Source organism: Schistocerca nitens, chromosome 11, assembly GCF_023898315.1.
Source record: "Schistocerca nitens isolate TAMUIC-IGC-003100 chromosome 11, iqSchNite1.1, whole genome shotgun sequence".
Classification (NCBI taxonomy): domain Eukaryota; kingdom Metazoa; phylum Arthropoda; class Insecta; order Orthoptera; family Acrididae; genus Schistocerca; species Schistocerca nitens.
The window spans coordinates 75294235-75316179 of NC_064624.1; the positions used below are offsets into that span (position 1 = coordinate 75294235).

The following is a 21945-nucleotide window of genomic DNA, read 5'->3' on the forward strand; positions in this document are numbered from 1 at the left end:
GAAACTTAACATCCGATAGATCAGAATCAGGATGATTTGGGATACAAAATTTCAGTTACTTTTGTCTAATGATGTACAAATTCATCCACAAGATGATCTTTATGAAATGATTAAAATGGGATACATTCCACACTTCATTTATAAATACAATTTTCTATTAAAGTGTCAAAACTAATGTCCTTCTAACCAATGTCTTTTAAGCCCCCCTCTGCCCCCAGACAGTGGGATTAATTTTCATCCAGGCCTAATACTGCTCCGTAAATTGCGGCAAAGTAGCCAGAAAAACAATGCTGCGAATAAAGTTTTATCTTTGGCTTCTTATAGCTTAATGATTAAAGTAATCATAAAACATGAAACTTTAGACTCAACAACTTTGCAATGTAAGGTTACCCAGTATAAAATATCATTCACATACTTCTTTCGAAATTTCTAAAACATCAGTTCAAACTTGATGTTGTGGTCTTCAGTCCAGAGAAGGGTTTGATGCAGCTCTCCATGCTACTCTATCCTGTGCAAGCTTCTTCATCTCCCAATACGTACTGCAGCCCACATCCTTCTGAATCTGTTTAGTGTATTCATCTCTTGGTCTCCCTCTACAATTTTTACCCTCCACGCTGCCCTCCAATACTAAATTGGTGATCCCTTGATGCCTCAGAACATGTCCTACCAACTGATCCCTTCTTCTTGTCAAGTTGTGCCACAAGCTCCTCTTCTCCCCAATCCTATTCAATACTTCCTCATTAGTTACGTGATCTACCCATCTAATCTTCAGCATTCTTCTGTAGCACCACATTTCAAAGTCTTCTCTTCTTGTCCAAACTATTTATCGTCCATGTTTCACTTCCATACATGGCTACACTCCATACAAATACTTTCACAAACGACTTCCTGACATTTAAATCTATACTCGATGTTAACAAATTTCTCCTCTTCAGAAACGCTTTCCTTGCCATTGCCAGTCTACATTTTATATCCTCTCTACTTCGACCATTATCAGTTACTTTGCTCCCCAAATAGCAAAACTCATTTACTACTTCAAGTGTCTCATTTCCTAATCTAATTCCCTCAGCATCGCCTGACTTAATTCGACTACATTCCATTATCCTCGTTTTGCTTTTGTTGATGTTCATCTTATAGCCTCCTTTCAAGCCACTGTCCATTCCGTTCAGCTGAAAGTTTTTATTTCTTCTCCATGGATTTTAATACCTACTCCGAATTTTTCTTTTGTTTCCTTTACTGCTTCCTCAATATACAGATTGAATAACACGGGGAGAGGCTACAACCCTGTCTCACTCCCTTCCCAACCACTGCTTCCCTTTCATGTCCCTCGACTCTTATAACTTCCACCTGGTTTCTTTACAAATTGTAAAAAGCCTTTCGCTCCCTGTATTTTACCCCTGCCACCTTCACAATTTGAAAGAGATTATTCCAGTCAACATTGTCAAAACCTTTCTCTATGTCTACAAATGCTAGGAACGTAGGTTTGGCTTTTTTTAATCTAGCTTCTAAGATAAGTCATAGGGTCAGTATTGCCTCACGTGTTCCCATAATTCTACAGAATCCAAACTGATCTTCCTTACCAGTTTTTCCATTTGTCGTCTGTACAGAATTCGCGTCAGTATTTTGTGGCCGTGACTTATTAAGGGGGGACGTACATGAAAATGACCAAATTTGTGAAAAAAATTTTATTGGCTCTTCATTTACTACATGGTATTGAAATTTCAATTAGCAAATATTACGTTCCAATTCCGCTTCTAAGGGGGAAAAAAATAATAATTTGTAATAGCTTGCACAGGGCGACGCCCCCCCATCTTGGTCTTCATCCTCTCGTATATCTATTTATACTGCGTTTTTTTCCAGTTTTGTGCAGTCACAATGCAGGGAACGTTTGTGTACTACATCAAGAAGGCTGTGGAATAATATCTCTGCCGCTGGTTTTATATTCTTTGATTTATAGCGTTTGTTTACGAGTGTTTGTTTGGAATACATTTTTACGAAAGTTGTAAGTAGACTTGTTATTATATTTTGCAGCATGCCGCGTTCTAGTAAGGTGTTTAAAAAGGTTAGAAAGTGTCAAGCTTCTCGATGTAGTAAAGACAACTTGAAAACCAGCCCCATAATAACAAATGGAAACGATACTTCAACCAAGAAAGCGAGTGCTTCGAGAAGGAAAATTGACAGCTGTCAATCACTTGATGATTGTGGCTCAGACACTCAAGCTACTAGTGGTTTTAGGCTTATTGATTTGAAAATACTATCTGATATTATATCATCTGCTTGTGTATGTGCTGACTGTGGTGCAAAAAGTTTGAGATTATATGACGAAGAAAACAGAATTGGAATAGTGTGTATGTTGCATCTTACTTGTGAAAGCTGTCATTCAGACACTGCTTTTAGAACTTCGGCATCAAGTAACCGGATATATGAAGCAAATATGCGTTTAATATATGGCATGAGATGTTTGGGCATAGGCAGGGAAGGTACCAGACTGTTTTGTGGGATCATGAACATGCCACAACCAAGTGCTAGGTACACCACTGGAAATAAAACACTGCTAAGTGCTCTTCAAGAGGAAGTGGAAGAAAACTTGAAGTCCTCTGCAAAGGAAGCTGTGAAGATGAATAGTGAACTAAAGACAGAAGCAGATAACACGCCAGACACCGATTTGTGTGTGTCATGTGATGGAACGTGGATGAAGCGTGGACATACATCACTGTATGGAGTATCATCTGTCATTAGTGTTGATACTGGAAAAATTCTTGACGTTCAGGTAATGAGCAAATATTGCTATAGCTGTGTACTCGGAAAGAGAGCTGGTGAAGTGGAAGAAAATAAGTGGCAGGTTGAACACAAGAAAGTGTGCTGTAGAAATTATTCTGGTTCTAGTGGTGGAATGGAACCTGCAGCTATGAAACTTATGTTCCATCGAAGTGTGGAAAAGTACGGTGTTAGATACACAAAATACCTTGGTGATGGTGACTCCAGCTCCTTCAAAACTGTTTTGGAAAGTGAACCTTATGGTCCCCATTGTGCTATAGAAAAGTTGGAATGTGTTGGACATGTGCAAAAACGAATGGGAGGCAGACTTTTAAAATTGAAACGTGAATTGAAGGGCAGGAAACTTGAGGATGGAAAACTTTTAGGTGGTCCCAACAGACTCACAGACAAAGAAATTCATTCTTTACAAGTGTACTATGGCAAGGCAATAAGGGACAACAGTGGAAATTTGAATAACATGCAGAAGGCTGTGTGGTCTATTTATTTTCATAAACTATCCACAGATGACAAACCTGTACATAATTTGTGTGACATATCGTGGTGCAAATTCAAGCAGGCTGAGCGTGATGGCATGAACTATTCACACAAGCACAGTTTACCTGTGGCTGTTTTAAGTGCTATAAAACCAACATTTAGGTGTTTAGCAGAGCCAGACCTCCTACGAAAGTGTGTGCATGGAAAGACACAAAACCCTAATGAAAGTTACAACTCACTGATTTGGAAACGTTGCCCAAAAACAACATTTGTTTCAACAATTATTGTTGAAATTGCTGCATATGATGCTTGTTTAGTTTTTAACAATGGTAATCTTGGAAGAATAAAAACTCTACAGAGGCTAGGATTTCATCCAGGAGCTTTCACCTATTCAATATTGAAGGACATCGATGACAAAAGAGTTGCTGCGGCTGATATTACAGCCAATAAAATTGAACAGCAGGTTAACCAAAGAAGACAAGCAAAGAAGAGACTGCTTGCAGATGAAGAGGAGTATGCATATGGCTTGCACTAGTTCACACAGAGACGGTAAGACCTAATACAAACACTATCAAATCATTGATTCAGTTTTCCCGTAACTTACATTTTTATAACTTTATGTACCTTTTTCTCAAAAACCACAAAAGGTAGAGAAGTGAAATTTGGTATATGACTAGTCAGTACTATAGTGAAAAATTCTGTGGAAGGAATTTTCATTTAATAAAATAGTAAGGTATTTATGGTAGAAAATATTCCTTAAATTTGATATATTATTTTTCAGGGAAATTGGGAGACCCGTAAAAACTGAACAAAAGAAGATATAAAAATTCTGCTCCACAGAGTTTTGTAATTATTTGGTATGAAAGTGTGTACAAAAATTCATTAACATTGCTCTCACAGTTTTCTCAAAAAAGGAACATTTGTAATTACATTGTTGAAAAAAAATTAATTGTTAATAATTAAAGATGTAAAAGGTCAATAAAAATGAAAATTTAGGTTCATATGCGCATAACATTTCTTAATAACTGTACCAAATTTGGATTGATTATCTTAAAAAATTAGAGTTTTATAAAATACTTTTAAAATTACTGCAGTTTCGTGTACGTCCCCCCTTAAACTGACAGTTTGGTAATTTTCACATCTGTCAACACCTGATTTCTTTGGGATGGGAATTATTATATTCTTCTAGACGTCTGAGGGTATTTCGCCTGTCTCATACATTTTGTTCACCAGATGGTAGAGTTTTGTCAGGACTGGCTCTCCCAAGGCTGTCAGTAGTTCTAATGGAATGTTGTCTACTCCCGGGGCCTTGTTTCGACTTAGGTCTTTCAGTGCTCTATCAATGTCTTCACACAGTATCTTATCTCCCATTTCATCTTCATCTACATCCTCTTCCATTTCCATAATATTGTCCTCAAGAACATCGCCCTTGTATAGTCCCTCTATATAGTCCTTCCACCTTTATGCTTTCCCTTCTTTGCTTAGAACTGGGTTTCCATCTGAGCCCTTGATATTCATACAAGTGGTTCTCTTTTCTCCAAAGGTCTCCTTAATTTTCCTGTAGGCAGTAGTTATCTTACCTGTCGATCTCATTTTTGAGACGTTTGTATTCCTTTTTGCCTGCTTCATTTACTGCATTTTTATATTTTCTCCTTTCATCAATGAAATTCAATATTTCTTCTGTCACCCGAGGATTTCTACTAGCCCTCGTCTTTTTACCTATTTGATCCTCTGCTGCCTTCACCACTTCATCCCTCAAAGCTATCCATTCTTCTTCTACCGTTAATCTTTCCCCCATTCTTGTCAATTGTTCCTTTATGCTCTTCCTGAAACTCTCTACAACCTCTGGTTTAGTCGGTTTATCCAGGTCCCATCTCCACAAATCCCACCTTTTTGTAGTTTCTTGAGTTTTAATCTACAGTTCATAACCAATAGATTGTGGTCAGAGTCCACATCTGCCCCTGGAAATGTCTTACAATTTAAAACCTGGTTCCCAAATCTCTGTCTTGCCATTATATAATCTATCTGATATCTTCTAGTATCTCCAGGGTTCTTCCATGTATACAACCTTCTTTCATGAATTTTGAATCAAGTGTTAGCTGTGATTAAGTTATGCTCTGCGCAAAATTCTACCAGGCGGCTTCCTCTTTCAATTCTTAGCCCCAATCCATATTCACGTACTATGTTTCCTTCTCTCCCTTTTGCTACTCTCAAATTCCAATCACCCATGACTATAGTTCAAACTTAATTTTTCTAAAAATTAAAATAAGTCACATTCAACTTGCTTTTAGAAAATTATGGACAAATTTGAGGGAATGAACCCAAATAACAGGCTAGATTTCAACAACCTGTTGACCATGTTCTGCTGTGTCTCATTGACGAGTGATATCTCACTGTATTGCATTGGTCCGTGATGACATTGTTTAGAGATAATGCCGTGATCATATCTCACATGCTGTCTACCATGGAAACGGCTGAAGCAAATAATCAGTAGTCTTGAGACAATGAACAGAGGATTTCAGGTTCTCAGCAAATGGCTTTTTAAATAGGCAGGTACCATACGGCTTTGGAACCTAAATTAAGAAAGCAGATTACAGGCTTGGGAATGTGGATGAAGAAACACACCCATGGCTGGTACTGCACAGCTATTGGGCATGACCCCTATGGTGATGAGTTTGCTGATTCATATTCCTGAAATGGTAGTGAAAGCCTCACCATGGACCAGCGCTATATTGTGAGCTGTTACTTACCAACTTAAAAATAAAAACGACGTACAACTCTCAAATTTGTTGCTCATTTTCAGGTATTGTTAGCATACATTGAAAAATCGAGCATGATTTTCTGGCTGCTTGAAAGCATGCTCTTTCTGACTGTGATTAGTTCGAAAACCGGTGTGGAAAACAAATTTTCTGGAAGGTAATTGAATGTGATATATTTTTGTAATTTTTACAAAAATTAAGTTTGAATTGGTTTTGTAGAAATGCGGGTAGTAGTACATGAATGACATTTTATATTGGAAAACTTTATGTTCACAAGTTGTTGTTGTCCACAGCTTCATGTTTATCCAGCCGTTAATCAACAAAATATCAAAAACCGAAGTTAAGACTTTATTCATAGTGCGATTTTTCCAGTTACTTTGCCCCAAATTTGTGTAGCATTGTTATCACATATTTGAAATTAAACCCATGAATCAGGGGAGGGGGCTCCTTCAAACATGTCTAGAATGAGACTAGTTTTGTAGCTTTAATAAAAACTGTGTTGGTAAAAGAAGTGTCAAATGAGTCCTATTTTCAGACCATTGGAAACTAGTAGATGAATGAAATGTTGCATTCCACATATTTGTGCTAGTGATCTATTGTGTATTAATTTTCATGTTCAACATGTGTGTACTCGGAGATATAAGAATCCGAAGTTTACATTTTTTTCACATTGCATTTCCTGCGTCCAACTTTGATTTAATTTATCTAGCATTGATAGCCCACATTGGATAATGAAATAAGTTTTATAGAACACAGTTTTTTGCAAATTCAGGTCCAAAACATTACATTCTGACCTCCTTACAAAATCTTCAACTTTTCACTTAATTTATTCAGCATTGGAAAAATGATACGTAAATGAAACTGTATATTTGAGAACCTTACATTGTTAGGCTACGAGATACCAAGTTTCACATTCATCATACCTTGAGTCGCTGAGTTATTAAAACTAAAACTCTGAATTTTTGGACAATTTTGCCTACGATTTTCTGGCTGAATATGGCTTGTAAAATTCATTTTATTATTATTATTATTATTATTTTTTTTAGATGAGATAATAAAGCTTGAAGACCATTTAAAAACAGGTAGAAATTTCCTGAAGGTGCTCTGTATAGGGTTACTTTATAAAGGACCTATTACGAAATTGTATCTCTGTTGCACATGCTTCTAAGTGCTACCCTAAGAAAAATTTATTAATGTCAAGATTCTTAAATTTAAAACTGTCGCAACTCCTCCTTTCTCCATATTTTGTCTACAGAAGTAAGAGGCTAACTTCAATTCTGTAAGGTTTAACATGTCTACTATACCAGTGGTCACATGATGTTCAGAGAGGTAGTTTATATCAACTAGGTTCAATGACTCTAATCCATCAATGCACATAAGTAGTTCATTAATTTTACTTCTAAGCCCTCGAATATTTTGATGCACTAAAGATAGCTGGCATTTCACATTTACTGCGATGAAATTGGGTGGAAAAAAAATTATGCTGATTCCTGTAAATTTTTAACCAACATATATGTTTGCTGATCCAATGTGGCAGGATTATGCTGTTAGATTTCTTTCTGAAACTGAAGGTTTGTTTTAATCTTTATTTCTCTCAGAACTTGACTTCATTCTGTCCTACCTATCTGATATCCCTTGTTGAGAGCACTCATTATTTCATGGGAATAAAGAGCTACCTGTGTTGCAGAAGAATGTTTTCTGAATCCGTGTTGGTTATGTATCTGTCATTTTCTGCAAGGTGATTCATGTTATAGTACAGTATATGCTCCAAAATCCAACTGCAAATTTAGTTCAGTGATATGGGTCTGTAATTCAATGAGTTACTCCTATTTTCTTTCTTGAATATTGGTGTGACCTGTGCTGCTTTCCAGTCTTTAGGAACAGACCTTCCGTCAAGTGAGAGGTTGTATATGATTTCTAAGAAAGGTGCTATTGTATCTGCATACTCGGAAAGGAACATGACTGGTATACCACCTGGACCAGAAGACTTGCCTTTAAGTGATTTGAGTTGTTACGTAACACCTTAAATTATCTACTTTTGTCACTCATGCCAACAGCTGTTCTGGTTTTGAATTCTGGAATATATAAATGTCATAGGAAAGTTGTCGTAGAATGTAAACGCTTAAGGATGAAAGAAGACCAGTAATACTGTAAAGCAGAAGTGTTGAGTTGTTGATATGCACACAGTGATCTGCAAATCTCCTATCCCCCCCCCCCTCCCCTCCCCTCCCTCCTCTGCTCTCCTGGTCCAGCAGGAGTTTAATTTGGTTAGAACATTGACTTCATAAAAAAGTACCCCTGTCTCTACTAACAACATCAATTTTTCAGGTATATTCAGATTTTGTGTGGTGTTCATATATTTAAAAATGTTTCATGTACTAGATGGGCTGTTCCAAGATGTTGCTGGTCATTCCTGAAGATCATTTTGCTGATATCAACCTTTGGCAGGCGAATTCAAGACAACAGCAACCAACTACCCTTCTACATCTGATCTACAGTGCTTGGTGATTGACCATGAAGTCTTCTCGTTCGCTCGGCAAAGAACTCGTTACTGCTATTACGCTCATATTCCCAAAAGGAAAGGAAACTATGCAACTGATATACTATGCTGTCCATTATATAATGTTGATTTGGAACACAAACATTGTACAGTTGTAAAACATGAACGATGTTTGACAGTCGTACTAGAACTAAAAAATGCACTGACTGTGCATAAGTACCAGACTTTTCTGCGATATTTATTGGCATTGCTGCCAGTTTCACAAATGTCATCTTTTTCATAAACTTGGATAATTACTCGTTATTCAGATAATTTCATATCATTTAATGCACTGCTGTTGTGATGATCATGTAAAGAGTACAAATAATTCAGATGATGTAAAGGAAGTGTATTTTATGGAATTCACTGTCTGACAGATTCATATTTCAGTGTGATTGTAATGTCTGTATATTTTACACTGTCCTTCACTGTATTATGAGAAATACTGATCATTGTTTGTAAAGTTCATTGACAGATTAATCTGTATTTCACTGTATAATTGTAATGTCTTTGTGCAAATAAACCTTATATAATCTGAATGTATATGTTGAGCATTCATTGTATTACGATGTAAAATCCTTTATCATTGTGATGCAATCTCTAGAGAAAGGCTTGTTGCTTACATAACTGAAGACTCGTAATTTTGGTGGGTTTGCATTCAGATGAAACTTAGTGATTCATAAATTATCAATGCCTGAAAAGAAATGCTTCAGTAAACTTTCATTGGTATTAGACATAAGTTTTCTGGATATGGTACAGCATCATAAGAAGGCTGCTGCAACCATGGCCAACACGTTGGTTATTCTCCAGCAGCAGTACTTTTATACATTATGACGCCATACCATACCCAGAAAGCTTTTATGTTGACTGGCTGGCCACGGAAGCCCAAGCACTTTCATTGATTTTCTTTACAAAGAATGTAGTGAACAGCTGTTGTACCACAGTTGTTTGAATCTGAATGTCGTTCTTAATTTTATGTTAATAAATAATACACTACTGTAAGAAGCACTTACAGGACACTCATTTTACTCATTCACTAATTATTTAGCTATATAGAATTTCTTGAAGCTTTTTACTTTCTCTGAATTTTTGTCTGTCCCCTTGTTTTTCGTCACTTGGTTATGTAAAACTACCATGTGCCTTACACTGCTCTGTTCTTTATACACAGATCATTTCTTGATCTGAGATGCCTCAATATTGAATGAAATATGAGTGTGAATGTGCAAAGCATTTTGGTGTTTTGATCCACTTCTCTGGACAGATTACCATTTGCCATCAAAACCATATGAGAATTTGTTTTTAGTTTTATAATACTGAAGATATCAGCTAGTGAGACTGGATCGAGCAAGTGTCCCTGGTGATAACTTTATGTCTGATCAATGGAGTAGGGGGCTGTTGCAGTGATGGTTATTGAATGCTTCACATATTTGTTTATGGCTAGAGATGACACTATCTACATTAATATTATAGAGTAAGATTTGCATTTTTTCTTAAGTGTCATTGTTAACTCGCCACATTGCTACATTCATTGCTAAAGTAGAATATGAATAGCCAGTTGCAGTTTCTTGGCTTCACAGTGTTTACTCTGCATAATGACAATAACAACAAAGCTGTTCATAGCACACAGGGACACTAGCAGCACATTTGTGATAAGTCGACTCTTGGTCTGTGGTCCACATTTTCGATTTTACAACATTGTAATGTATTCACTCTCCAAATTGGTACTAATCCAAATCAGTCCTGGTATCCGTTTCTGAACTTAGCTGTAAAACAGGTAAAGAATATCAAAAGTATAGAAATGTGTTAGACATCTATTAATGTGTGTGTGTGTGTGTGTGTGTGTGTGTGTGTGTGTGTGTGTGTGTGTGTGTGTGTGTGTGTGTGTGTTGGATCATAATAGGTTTACACGTTTTTGATACGTTTAGTGCAATAACAAATCAGTAACACATGAGGGAAAAGTTACTGTAAAATTTACACATCTCACAACAGAAGTAGGTAAATTTTCAGCATTAACATACCAGTACAATCCCAAGGCTGCTGAAATGCCCAAACACGGCTTTAAATACAAACATTTTGTTCCTGCAAGTAAATCTACATTTGGTGTGTCATGTCAGTTGTCTGTAGGGATGGCACTGTATTTAACTATATGAAGTATTTTAAGCCAATAGCTTTTCCCTTATTTTACATTTTTGTCTTGGACAGGATGCAATAAAATTAGCTCGAGTACCGAAATTTCACACATCTACTCTGAAATATATACTACAGTGGTGCACTCATGAGTACATAATGTTTGAGATGTTGAGATTGTGAACCCATACCTGGTACTGCAGAATAGCAACTCTTTCCATGTGGATGACAATACATAGAAGGCAAATACCTCCTGGTGGTTTTGTAAAGGTGCAGCAGCCCTACATCTTAATCTTTTACATATATCATTTTAACTACATTTTCAATCCATGTAATTCCCTTGAGGTTAGTTGGAGAATGATTAACTTTTCTCTCAATTTATAGTACCCATTCCATCCAAGATTTGTGTGACATTGATCATAGCCAGTCTACTGCCACTACATCCATTGCAGGTCAACATTTGATGCTCAACACTTCACACGACATGCAAATATTAAATTGGTAGAAAGAACTATCCTACAACTTAAAACATTAACTGGCCTCACTCATGTGAGTGTGGGATTCTCAAAGGCAATTCACTTTCAATGGTGCTACATAACATATGTGACTGATGCAAAACTATTTTTTTAACCACTTGTCAGCAACAAGGTACAGTACTACTACTTACCCTGCCTTATAAATGTTAAGAGGACTGTTCCATGACAAACCATCCGATTACCAGTTCTGTTAAAAAATACATTTACTTCAAAGCTTCATTCTTGTTTTGAGAAGTGCTGGAACTGAACAAATGTTACCTCACCTAAATTTTCATCTTCAGCGTTGGAAAGGCATATAGTAACAACTATGAAGAACTATGTTTCTTGAGCCAATACATTTCAATAGCTGTTATTCAATGTATTTAATTGTTAAGGTCCCCAGGCTGACGTTTTTATTGCTGTCTCCTATTACTCGAAAACCCTAAATGTTGCTTTCTTATGGAAAATAGACATGCGAATACAGATTCAAGAGATAAATAGAAGTCTCATGGCAGTTACAAGAAGTATGTTTTAACAATATTTTCTAATAGAATGATGAAAATGGAGTACCAGAATGACAAAATTATAATAGAGTGACTTACATTCCTTGACTCTTATGAGATTGCACGTAATTCAGTTTATGTTGGCTGTGCTGCAATTTGAGATAGATTGGCTAGGCCATTAAAATATAGCCTTCATATTAACAACTTCCTTTGTAGTTTACTGCAAAAGAATCCCCCAAAATTACATTTTTAAAATCTAGTTAGTAAAATATTTAAGGCATGTATCTTCTATATCATTTTGTTTCCCATTAATTTCTCTCCATAACAATTTTTCTGGAAATAGGTGTGCTGAATTATTGTGTTATGAGACCAATGTAATACACTGTTACAAAAATTATGTTTATGTATGAAATAGAGTAAAATTGTTGTATAATGGTTCGAGGTCTTTATCATCAAAGTGATAAAATAAAGCCAGACTCGTGGAACTGCCCTAGATTCAAAAGTGATGCCCAGGCATTGTGTGCACATAGCACCCATCTAGGAAACAAGACAAAAAATGTGCAGGAACAGTTGCTAAACATCTTCATTTAGCTGAACAGCAATTGTCAATCTGAATATTGTTTTGGATACAACTATACTATACTTGGCATGGTAATGTTTGTGACATGCCATTGCCTTCCTCCAACATCTGAACAGACAAGAGGCCTTACAGTTTACAATGGACTGGGGATTGAACCTGAGACCTTTGGAATTTTAATCTGGCCAAAATACTTTTCTACTTCGCAGAATGAATCCTCAAGAGTCAATTGTCAACCAAAAAACAAATTTACAGTAAATATAAAGCTTCACTTCAGTCGTCAAGTGCCGAAAGTGTGTCATTTAGCAGGTGTGGTATCTAGAGTTTGGTTTGGTACAAGTTGCAGTCTGATCAGTTACACTCCTTATATGGTCCAAACAAGTTGCACACTACTTTTGAGAAAATGTTTAACTGATTGTCAAACCAGGAAAACAAATGCAAATACGCATTTAACATTGATTTGTAAAATATACTGATTATAAGCATAAAATGAGGTCACTGAGTGGTGGTAAATGACATGAATTAAAAAAGCTGAGTTTCATTTTTTTAACACTTTAATTGTTCCAATATTATAAATAAGCATACAAAGGGTATTGGAACAACTGCCATGGACTTAGGGACCCATCCTGGCATTCGCCTGACACTATCTGGGGAAACCATGGAAGACCCAGATCAGGATGGCAGAGGAGGGTGGGATGTTACAATATACAATTAAAATTTATAATATACTCAAATGCACAGTTCACAATTACAATTTAACTACAAACACAAAGACAAGTCACAATTACACTGAAACTATAATCACCAAATGCACAGTTCAAAATTACAGTTTATAATCACTACTCCTCCATTGCTCTTCACAGACGCGACATCTGATGCCCTCAGCTTCAACCTGTAAAAACAATGAGCCAACACCCTATCACTTGCATGACAAGATGTTGAGCTCAGGAAGACTTTAGTAAGGAAACAGGACAAAGCATGCAATTTGAAGAAATGATTAACACAATACGGCATATGTGGTTCGTAAAATCATTTATAATAAACTCAAAAAACTACTGCATCAACTAATTTTGGTGTGAGTAAATTTAAATCCATAACAGTTTAATTAGGCATGTAAGTTAGTTTATGGGTGACATGTCCTAGGTACTTAATAATAAACATATGGAAAGATGACCAAAGTGTGAGTCCCAGGCACTCTTCCTAACATTGTAGCTAATGATCACAGAGAAAATGTTGGGGAGGCAAACGAAAGACTGTATCCGATTGGCAGGACACTGAAGATTTAACAGCACCACAAAAGAGGTTGCTTACAGTACACTTGTCCATCCTCTGCCACAGAACTGCTTCACAGTATGGGATTCTTATGACTGAAGACCCCAAAAAGGTTTAAAGGCAGCTCATTTTGTATTACAAAATAGAGAGGTGTGTCATATGCAAGTTTGCGTGGCAACAATTAAAGGTACTTTGTGGTATGAGGATGTCATGAAATGACAGCTTTCTCCTGTAAATGTGAAAATATGTGCAACAACACAGAAATGAAAACGATAAATCTGAACACACACAAATTGACTGAAGTTAATTTTTCCCCACTTGCTTCGAGTGGAACAGGAGAGGAAGTGGTTCAATGAACTAGCTGCCAGGTACTTGTTTGGGATTTGCATATTAGTCATGGAGCTGTAAATCAGTCTCATGGATTATCTGGATGGGAAGATAATGAACTTTACATTACCTCGCATTTGCACCTAATTCTGCTGTACTATATTTAGAAATCTCTGATCAGTAACCACTGAATCCCACAGAACAACCTCTGAAAATAAAAGCTAATTTACATCGAAAACTTAATGATGGTCAAATAGGTGAAAGTTCAATTAACTCTGAAGATATTTCAATAAATCAGAAAAATATCAAATTTATACACAAAATAGAACAGAATGAATGCAAAGTTAATTTTGCAAGGGTTAAAACAACTGTGCTATACTATGAATGACCTATAAATTAATGCCTAGCAGTTAATTGTAATCTAACAAAACTATGAAGAAACTGCGTGACGCAAATTTCTTAGGGCCAATAACACGCAAAGCATTAAAACAAATGACAATATAAAAAAATGAGTAAATGATTTTTTTTTTTTTTTTTTTTTTTTTTTTTTTGGAGTTAAACAGGACAAATGAAAACAGCCTAAGAAATTTATCTCCAGATACATGGGAACAAATTAACAAGCAATATCTTAGCAGTTAATTATAAATGAAAGTAGCTCTCCCCCCACCCCCTGTAAGGTTTCAGATTTAGGATTCCAAACGCAGAAGCATTGATCAGTGTGAGCTGTTCTGAAGGGAAGACACGATGAGAAAATACTGGAGGAAAAATAGAGCAATGAAAGAATGACTTGCCACACAGTCCCGAACTGACCGAAGTATCTATTTGGGGACAGACATTTTAAAAAATCTGATTTTGGTTTATTTGTAGAATACAAGGGAAATGCAATCAGTCTACAAAGAAGATTGCTTATAAATCACTTTTGCCACCATCCCTAGACTATTGCTTAAGTGTGAGAGACTTATAACCAAACAAAGAGGTATATTGAATATACAGACTGAACAAATGGTCACATGGTGGATTCATGAAAGTGTCACAGATGCTTTAAATGAACTGGTAGACTAACAGTCACAGTGTCCCAAGAAAGCCTACTCACAAAGATTTAAGAAACAGCTTTAAATGACTGTACTAGTCTTCTACATATAACTCCTGCAGGGATCGAGACAAGATTAGACCAAATACAGCTCACACTGAGGCACTTCTACATGAACATAATGGGAAAATCTAATAAATGGTACACACCCTCTGCCATACATTTTATCAGCAATAGAGCAAGTGGTAAATTCCAACACTTATCACTAACAAACCACTATTTAAAGTTTAGGTATCTAGCAGAGAGTTCAAGATATAATTAGCAATATTTGTGATACATAAGTTATAAAAATTGAAAGGGCACAATATAAAGAAAAGATTTAAAAATGAAATTTTGGAAGAGAACTTATCCGAGCCTCAAAATACTTCCTGAGGAGCATATTATGCTCCAACGTTGCATTCAGCAAAGAACGATTCACTTCCATCCATTCACGTTTCAGTTCCATGCTTTCCCGTTTCAACTGGAGCCTCTCTTTCTCCCTCTGGTCTCTCTTTTTCTGTCTTTCCCGCTCCATCTCTAGCCTCTCCTGTAAATAATTGCTCCTCTCTTCTTGGAAATCTCTTACTGTGCGACTCTTCAGTTTAAGCTTCTTGTGAGGAGGGGTGGATGTACTTGCAGAGTCCTTAAATATTAACATGCACAAAAATTGCTTACATGCTCATGCACCAAAATTGCTAAAATGCTCATGCATAAGTATGGCATAGGGAAGTATTACATCATAGTAATGTTAGCACTTACCCAGCGATGAAAATAATTTAGTACAGGAAAGAAGACACTAAGAAATACAGAGTAAAATCAGATTTGCTTGGATAGAGAGAATGAACACAGTCAAATAGCAATTTTGTTACTGAAAAAAATTTTCGTGTAACTAATAAACCAGTTTAATGTAAATACCTCCAAAGGAATAAGGGTAGATTAGAGATGTCTGCAATACTTAAAGAGGGTAAAACGCATATTAAGGAATGAAAACTACAGTGCCTCTAACCAATTAAATTATTGCCATTAATAGTGTACAAATCAAACTGTGGTCATATTTGCTTGGAAGATTAACATATAAAGAAATTTGAATGAAATTAACAACGAATGCACTGAAAACGAAAAAAGTTCACACAAACATCCAGTATACTCCCACAATATTCACTGAGAGACATGACAAACTGCATAACTTCGGTCCGCGATGTTGCAAATATGAATCAAACCATTTTATATTTACAGATATTTGTAAAACAAAATTGATACCTCCAGTTACCTTGGAGGATGAATTGAAAAATTACTTACGCACATAAACCATAAATTGAAGGATACAAAAAATAGGAAGGTCATATACAACAAAAATCTATGAAACTGCAATGCTCACACCCACGTGGACTCTTAGCATTTAGTAATTAACAGCTAGTACAGTACGAATGGAACTATCAGAAATCATTTGCTTGGAAAATACTCCATGCAAAGCACTTCAAGATACTTAGTAGCTTTGTTATGAAAGTCATAAAATGCAGTCTCAGCAAGCAGTAGGCATATTTCGCTCAAAGAATTAAACTTTCCAGACTCAGAGTGAGAATTAGAAAAAACTAACCTTCGTCGAGTATCCCGATGGACCTGGAACAGCCTGGTCGCTTGGTTGGTCGGTCGCTGCCTCCGCCACAACGTCTAAAGAAAATAAAGCACTGCGTTAATGTACATCAAAAATCGTTATAAACCAAGTCTCTTGAAGAAATTCAAGTGATGACTGTACGAAGTATCGAATGTAACTTACTTGCACCAAGCAAAATCTCCGGCTAAATGTTGGTCTTGTTTTGGAAGATTTCGTCCATTTCCTTCATATAAATGAAATCTTTCTGACCTCTCCCCGACTTATTGTTATTGTCCACTACGCCCTTATAAGAATGTAGCAAACATCGCCATTTGTTTTCGCATTGCGCTGGCGAGAACGTCTTTCCCAGCGCTTTCGTGATATACGTGGACATCGCGGTCCATAACTGATGTTTCCTCTTCAGATCACGACTCTTACCGAGCCGTTCATGATGAATTCTATAGAATTCAATTAATTTCAATGTAGATTCCTTGTCCCACAACGGTTCCGGTGTGGGACATGAAGGAAATTGTTCTTGGGTACGGGGTGGATGGAAAACCAAGAACTCGTCCATTACATCGTAGTCTGAAAATAACAAATATATAATAGAGTTTCTATATTCTCACCCATAATTAACATACACTTTTTACAACTAATTAACAAATAATCTTACTTTGCATCACCTCGTCCCCAGAAAAAACATTGCTGTTGCTGCTGCACATGGTCGACAGAGTAAACTGAAATCAGCTACGAGCTACGTCTCACATGAGTCCAACCAGAAATGGGCCGCCAGAAAGTGTACGAGCAGCGCAAGTAGCAAGCGTGGAAGTTCTACGTCATCGTAGCCGCGCATGCGCAGTAGCGCCTTATTTCTCGCGCTGGAAAACTGCTTTCTGGCAACTGCTCAAACACACCTGATGCCATAGTAACTTTTGGTGAAAGTCTTGTTGTTATTATTACTATTATTATTATTATTACTGGCGTTGTTTTTGTTGTTTAATGAGCCCACTGGAAAGGTATTTTTTGCCGTATATAAACTTCTGTGTCGATAACTATAGGCGAATTGGAAATACGGAAGCGTGCGATCCTGCCCGTCTGCTTTGACCCATGACGTCACAAATATGGCGGAAACGACCATAAACCACGATTCCAATATGGCACATATAAAGTCGTTACTTACACATTATGAGGACGAAAATACATCAAAAAACAAACACACGCACGTTCCACAAAAAGCCTAATGACACTAACGGGACAAGCGCGGGAAATAGGGGGTTTTTGGGCGGGGACAAACTCAATATAAACAAATTTAGACACCCACCCCCATACAAAAGCACGCAAAACGACGAATAAAACCGACGTCACAAAACTCCCCAAATACCACTAAACACAGTATCATCTGGAATCGAACACTTCCCGTGACCTATATAGCTCAACAGAAGCTCCCGATCTCATAAATTGGGATCGAGCACTTCCCTTGACCTATACAACTCAACAACAGTTCCCGGTCCCATAAATTGACATTGAACACCTCCCTTGACCTATATAGCTCAAAAACATCTCCCGATACCAATACCAATAGCCACACATTGGGATCGAACACTTCCCTTGACCTGTTATCCTTACATCTCCACATACAGCCGTCCCTGGTCCGAGGTGCCTCATTTCTTCACGACATACTGAACACTTCACAACTTCATCCAAAAATCCGAATAGTTGAAGAAATTTTTTTTAGAGACAACGCACTGTCCCCCATCATAGCCAACAACCGAAAACTGTTGATCCTGTCAGTCATATCCATACCTACCAAAGACATAAAAAAAGCAATTCACCAAAATTCACACACGCCGCCACACTCGCAAACTAAACCAAAAACATCACCTAACACACCACCAGAGAGCACCACCGATCGCATCAAAACGACACCTACAAACAAGCCACTCTCACAAACTAAATTCCGTGCCGTCGTGACGTCACACACCACAACAGCCTTACGTCACGGGTCAAAGCCGACGGGTGGGATCGGACGCTTCGGTCGACCCGGCGAATTGATAGTAGTTTGGTGCAGTGTGTGAATATAGTATGGAATTATTTTAGGTTATGGTTAATGCAAAAAAAGCCATCAGACTTATTTTCTAGCAGCATGTAAGTTTTCCGATTCCGAAAGAGGGATGATAATTTACCCAGTAATATTGTGGTATGTATTATATATGTGTGCTGTACATTTATGGAAAACCCAAGGTCCTGTATGTATAGCACCTAGTCGAGACGCTGTTCTCGATACATACAATAACATTTGTGCGTGTATATTCTGTAACTTCACAAAACTAACTGTGATGTATTGCGTGTAATTTCTGCTGTAGTTTATGCCGCGATCTCCAATGAATGTGAAAGTGATTGTTATAATACTTCGTTACGGATTAGATGCACATCGACAGTATTTTTGTGTTCATATTGTCTTGCATACCCTCATGTGTGGCAATAATATTTGTGAAGAGATGACTAGTGACAATATCAATCTGATTGCAGCTTCTCTAGATTATAACGTTAGCTATTGTGTAATAATGAATATTTTGGATTGAAGTCCTTATAGTCATATTTCGAGTATTAGTTATATGGAAATGCAAAGAAAGAATACGCTGTAGCAGGTATTAATTGATGCCAATCAGAACCCTTTGGGCATTCATTTAATTACTCCGTTCTGTGCTATAGGTCTGCAAAGAATGTGTTAACAGTGCGAGTTGCAGGGCAGTTTAGTACAAGCGTAATGCGATAGTTCTTTTGTACAAATGTGTAAATGCAAATGGTTCAGGAAGAGCCAAGAGGTAAATGTATTTTTCACTGAGAAAGAGCACTGCATGACATCAGAACTTTCACCATGACCATACAGAAGTAAGCTGTTTCAGTAATCAGTTTAATAAGAGAAAATTAACCAGATAAAATATTTTTGCTAATTAATAATAGGTTGTTTTACATTGCTGTATGTGTGCTTGAATCTAGTGAATGGTTAGAGATTCGAATATGACAGTGATTTTTCGAAATTGGGTAGGGCTATAAAACATTGAATGTGTACAAGGAAAGTACCAGAAAATGGCTGTGTTAAGAAAGAATAGAAAATTGTCTGCTAAAAATGAACTTCACAGGCTGCTAATATTCATTTTCTGTGGGTCAACTAAATTAAATAGTATAACATAGTTAACAAACTTCATAATGACATATGAGCCTAGAGATAATGTATTTCAAGTGCTGCATAAATGATGTAGTACAAATCACGTAATGTTCTTATTTACATTAATAAGAACAGGATTTTAAACCTCTTGGATAATAGTATAAATTAAGATGTTCCCAAAATAGATAAAGCAGTGAGCCTGCAGGAGGTTCAAGCTCAATTTCAACCTTTTTTTTCTTTATCTGTAAAATTGCTTGACAGTAGGCAACTGGTTTTATTCAGCAAAGTCACTATACATTTATTGTTGTTTTTATTTCCTTATTTCTTATGTTATAATTATTTTTTTTTTCACTTATCATAATACTTAAATGTTTGAAAAATAGAAAACTGTCTCTGTTGCAAGTGTTTTATTAGTAATTACTTCTTTCTTGCAGTTACTGCAAGAGACCACATTAGTCATATTTAAAAGCCTTTGATATGACAGCTTTTAAATTCTTATTTTTATTAATGACGTTTCTCTTTGTGCAAAGGCTACCAGCAAATTTACTCTCTTTGCGGATGATACACCTCTTTTAGTTGAAAAAATACCAGATGATGACATTGCAACATGTGCCAACTTTGTGTTCCATGATCTTCATCAGTGGTCCAGCTGGAAATAAAAGTACATTCATTTCGATAGGTCTCAAAGTTCAGGAGGGTGTAATGAGCATAATACACAGAAAGTTTATTCTTCAAAAATTTTAAGCATCCTCATCCCTAATAAGCCAAATTGTTCTTGCCACGTTCTAGACTTCAGATAAAGACTTATTTGAGCAACTTATGCTCCACATATTATAGCAGCAAATGCTATTTTCATTCATTGTTGTCCAATAGCATAATATTTGGGGTGACCAACCAGTGGAAAATAAAGTATTTGTCATTCAGAAAAGAGCAAGCCAAATTAAAAGGTCAGTTAACAGAAGTCATTCATGGAGAAATATTGTAAACTGCATAAAAGATTAACAATGACCTCACAATACATCCTATCCTTTATGCGCCTTTTAATTAAGAACCTCCCCATGTGCAAAGCCAATAGCGTGTTTCATGACTATGACACAAGGTTAAAACATGACTTGAGGTTGATAGAAACAACTTGTCTAGTACAAAAGGGAGTCATTACTCAGTTATTAATGGTGTTTAATGCTCTCCCATCAGGCAAGGGGGAAAAAAATACCAGTATAATACCACAGTTTAAAAGTGGAAAACTCCCATTACCCTCTTTATGAATTCTTTAATATAAACATTTCTACATTGTAATATATCTAAAAACAAAGGTGATGTGACTTACCATAAGAAAGCGCTGACAGGTCGATAGACACATAAACAAACACAAACATACACACAAAATTCTAGCTTTCCCTCTCCTTCCCTTTTTCCTGACGAAGCAGCCGTTGCTTGCGAAAGCTAGAATTTTGTGTGTATGTTTGTGTTTGTTTGTGTGTCTATCGACCTGCCAGTGCTTTCTTTTGGTAAGTCACATCGCCTTTGTTTTTAGATATATTTTTCCCACGTGGAATGTTTCCCTCTATTATACTTCTACATTGTAATTTAGATAAGACACACATTGTTCTTCTAATATTTACTATTACCAATTTGTAGTGGAATACAATTACTTACAATAGCACAGAAATTTTCACTCAGGCTGCTGATGAACTTCAGTTCTATCAAATTTCTATTGTTGAATAATTTTAGTGCGTTATTTGATTGTTGTATACCTCTGTTCACTATTGGAAATGTCTAAGCTGGTAATTATTTGCATATTTTGTTCCTGTATGCATATTACATTTTGCATCAATTAGCCGCTATAAGTACTGTCCTCATATACAGGGTGATTCAAAAAGAATACCACAACTTTAAAAATGTGTATTTAATGAAAGAAACATAATATAACCTTCTGTTATACATCATTACAAGGAGTATTTAAAAAGGTTTTTTTTTTCACTCAAAAACAAGTTCAGAGATGTTCAATATGGCCCCCTCCAGACACTCGAGCAATATCAACCCGATACTCCAACTCGTTCCACACTCTCTGTAGCATATCAGGCGTAACAGTTTGGATAGCTGCTGTTATTTCTCGTTTCAAATCATCAATGGTGGCTGGGAGAGGTGGCCGAAACACCATATCCTTAACATACCCCCATAAGAAAAAATCGCAGGGGGTAAGATGCTGGATGCGTGCTACATTTTCATCACTCGTTCTCGG

At 36.6% G+C, this 21945-nt stretch overlaps 2 protein-coding genes and 1 long non-coding RNA gene across 53 annotated transcripts in view; 1 reads left to right on the top strand and 2 right to left on the bottom strand.

Annotated features, from left to right (window-relative positions):
* LOC126212861 (zinc finger protein 83-like) overlaps positions 1 to 21945 on the bottom strand; it is a 1762073-nt gene that overhangs the window by 639213 nt on the left and 1100915 nt on the right. The window lies entirely within an intron of this gene.
* On the top strand, positions 1805 to 8862 carry LOC126212870 (uncharacterized). 2 transcript variants are annotated; one of them, XM_049940364.1, is made up of 2 exons: positions 1805 to 3801; positions 8394 to 8862. In XM_049940364.1, exon 1 carries the CDS (start codon positions 2033 to 2035, stop codon positions 3785 to 3787), a length of 1755 nt encoding a protein of 584 aa, XP_049796321.1. In that variant the 5' UTR covers positions 1805 to 2032; the 3' UTR covers positions 3788 to 3801; positions 8394 to 8862. The 2 variants fall into 2 exon arrangements, with proteins under 2 accessions (XP_049796321.1, XP_049796320.1); XM_049940363.1 differs by lacking the exon at positions 8394 to 8862 and adding an exon at positions 4034 to 4253 and having other exon boundaries at positions 1807 to 3801.
* LOC126212873 (uncharacterized) lies at positions 12809 to 16611 on the bottom strand. The gene is made up of 3 exons (XR_007540952.1): positions 16538 to 16611; positions 15700 to 15736; positions 12809 to 13188 (listed from the first exon to the last, which is right to left on the bottom strand). It is a non-coding gene; the product is annotated as an uncharacterized LOC126212873 (long non-coding RNA).

Coding starts and splice junctions, on each gene's coding strand:
- LOC126212870 (XM_049940364.1), top strand. CDS start 2,033: ATGCCGCGTTCTAGTAAGGTGTTTAAAAAGGTTAGAAAGTGTCAAGCT.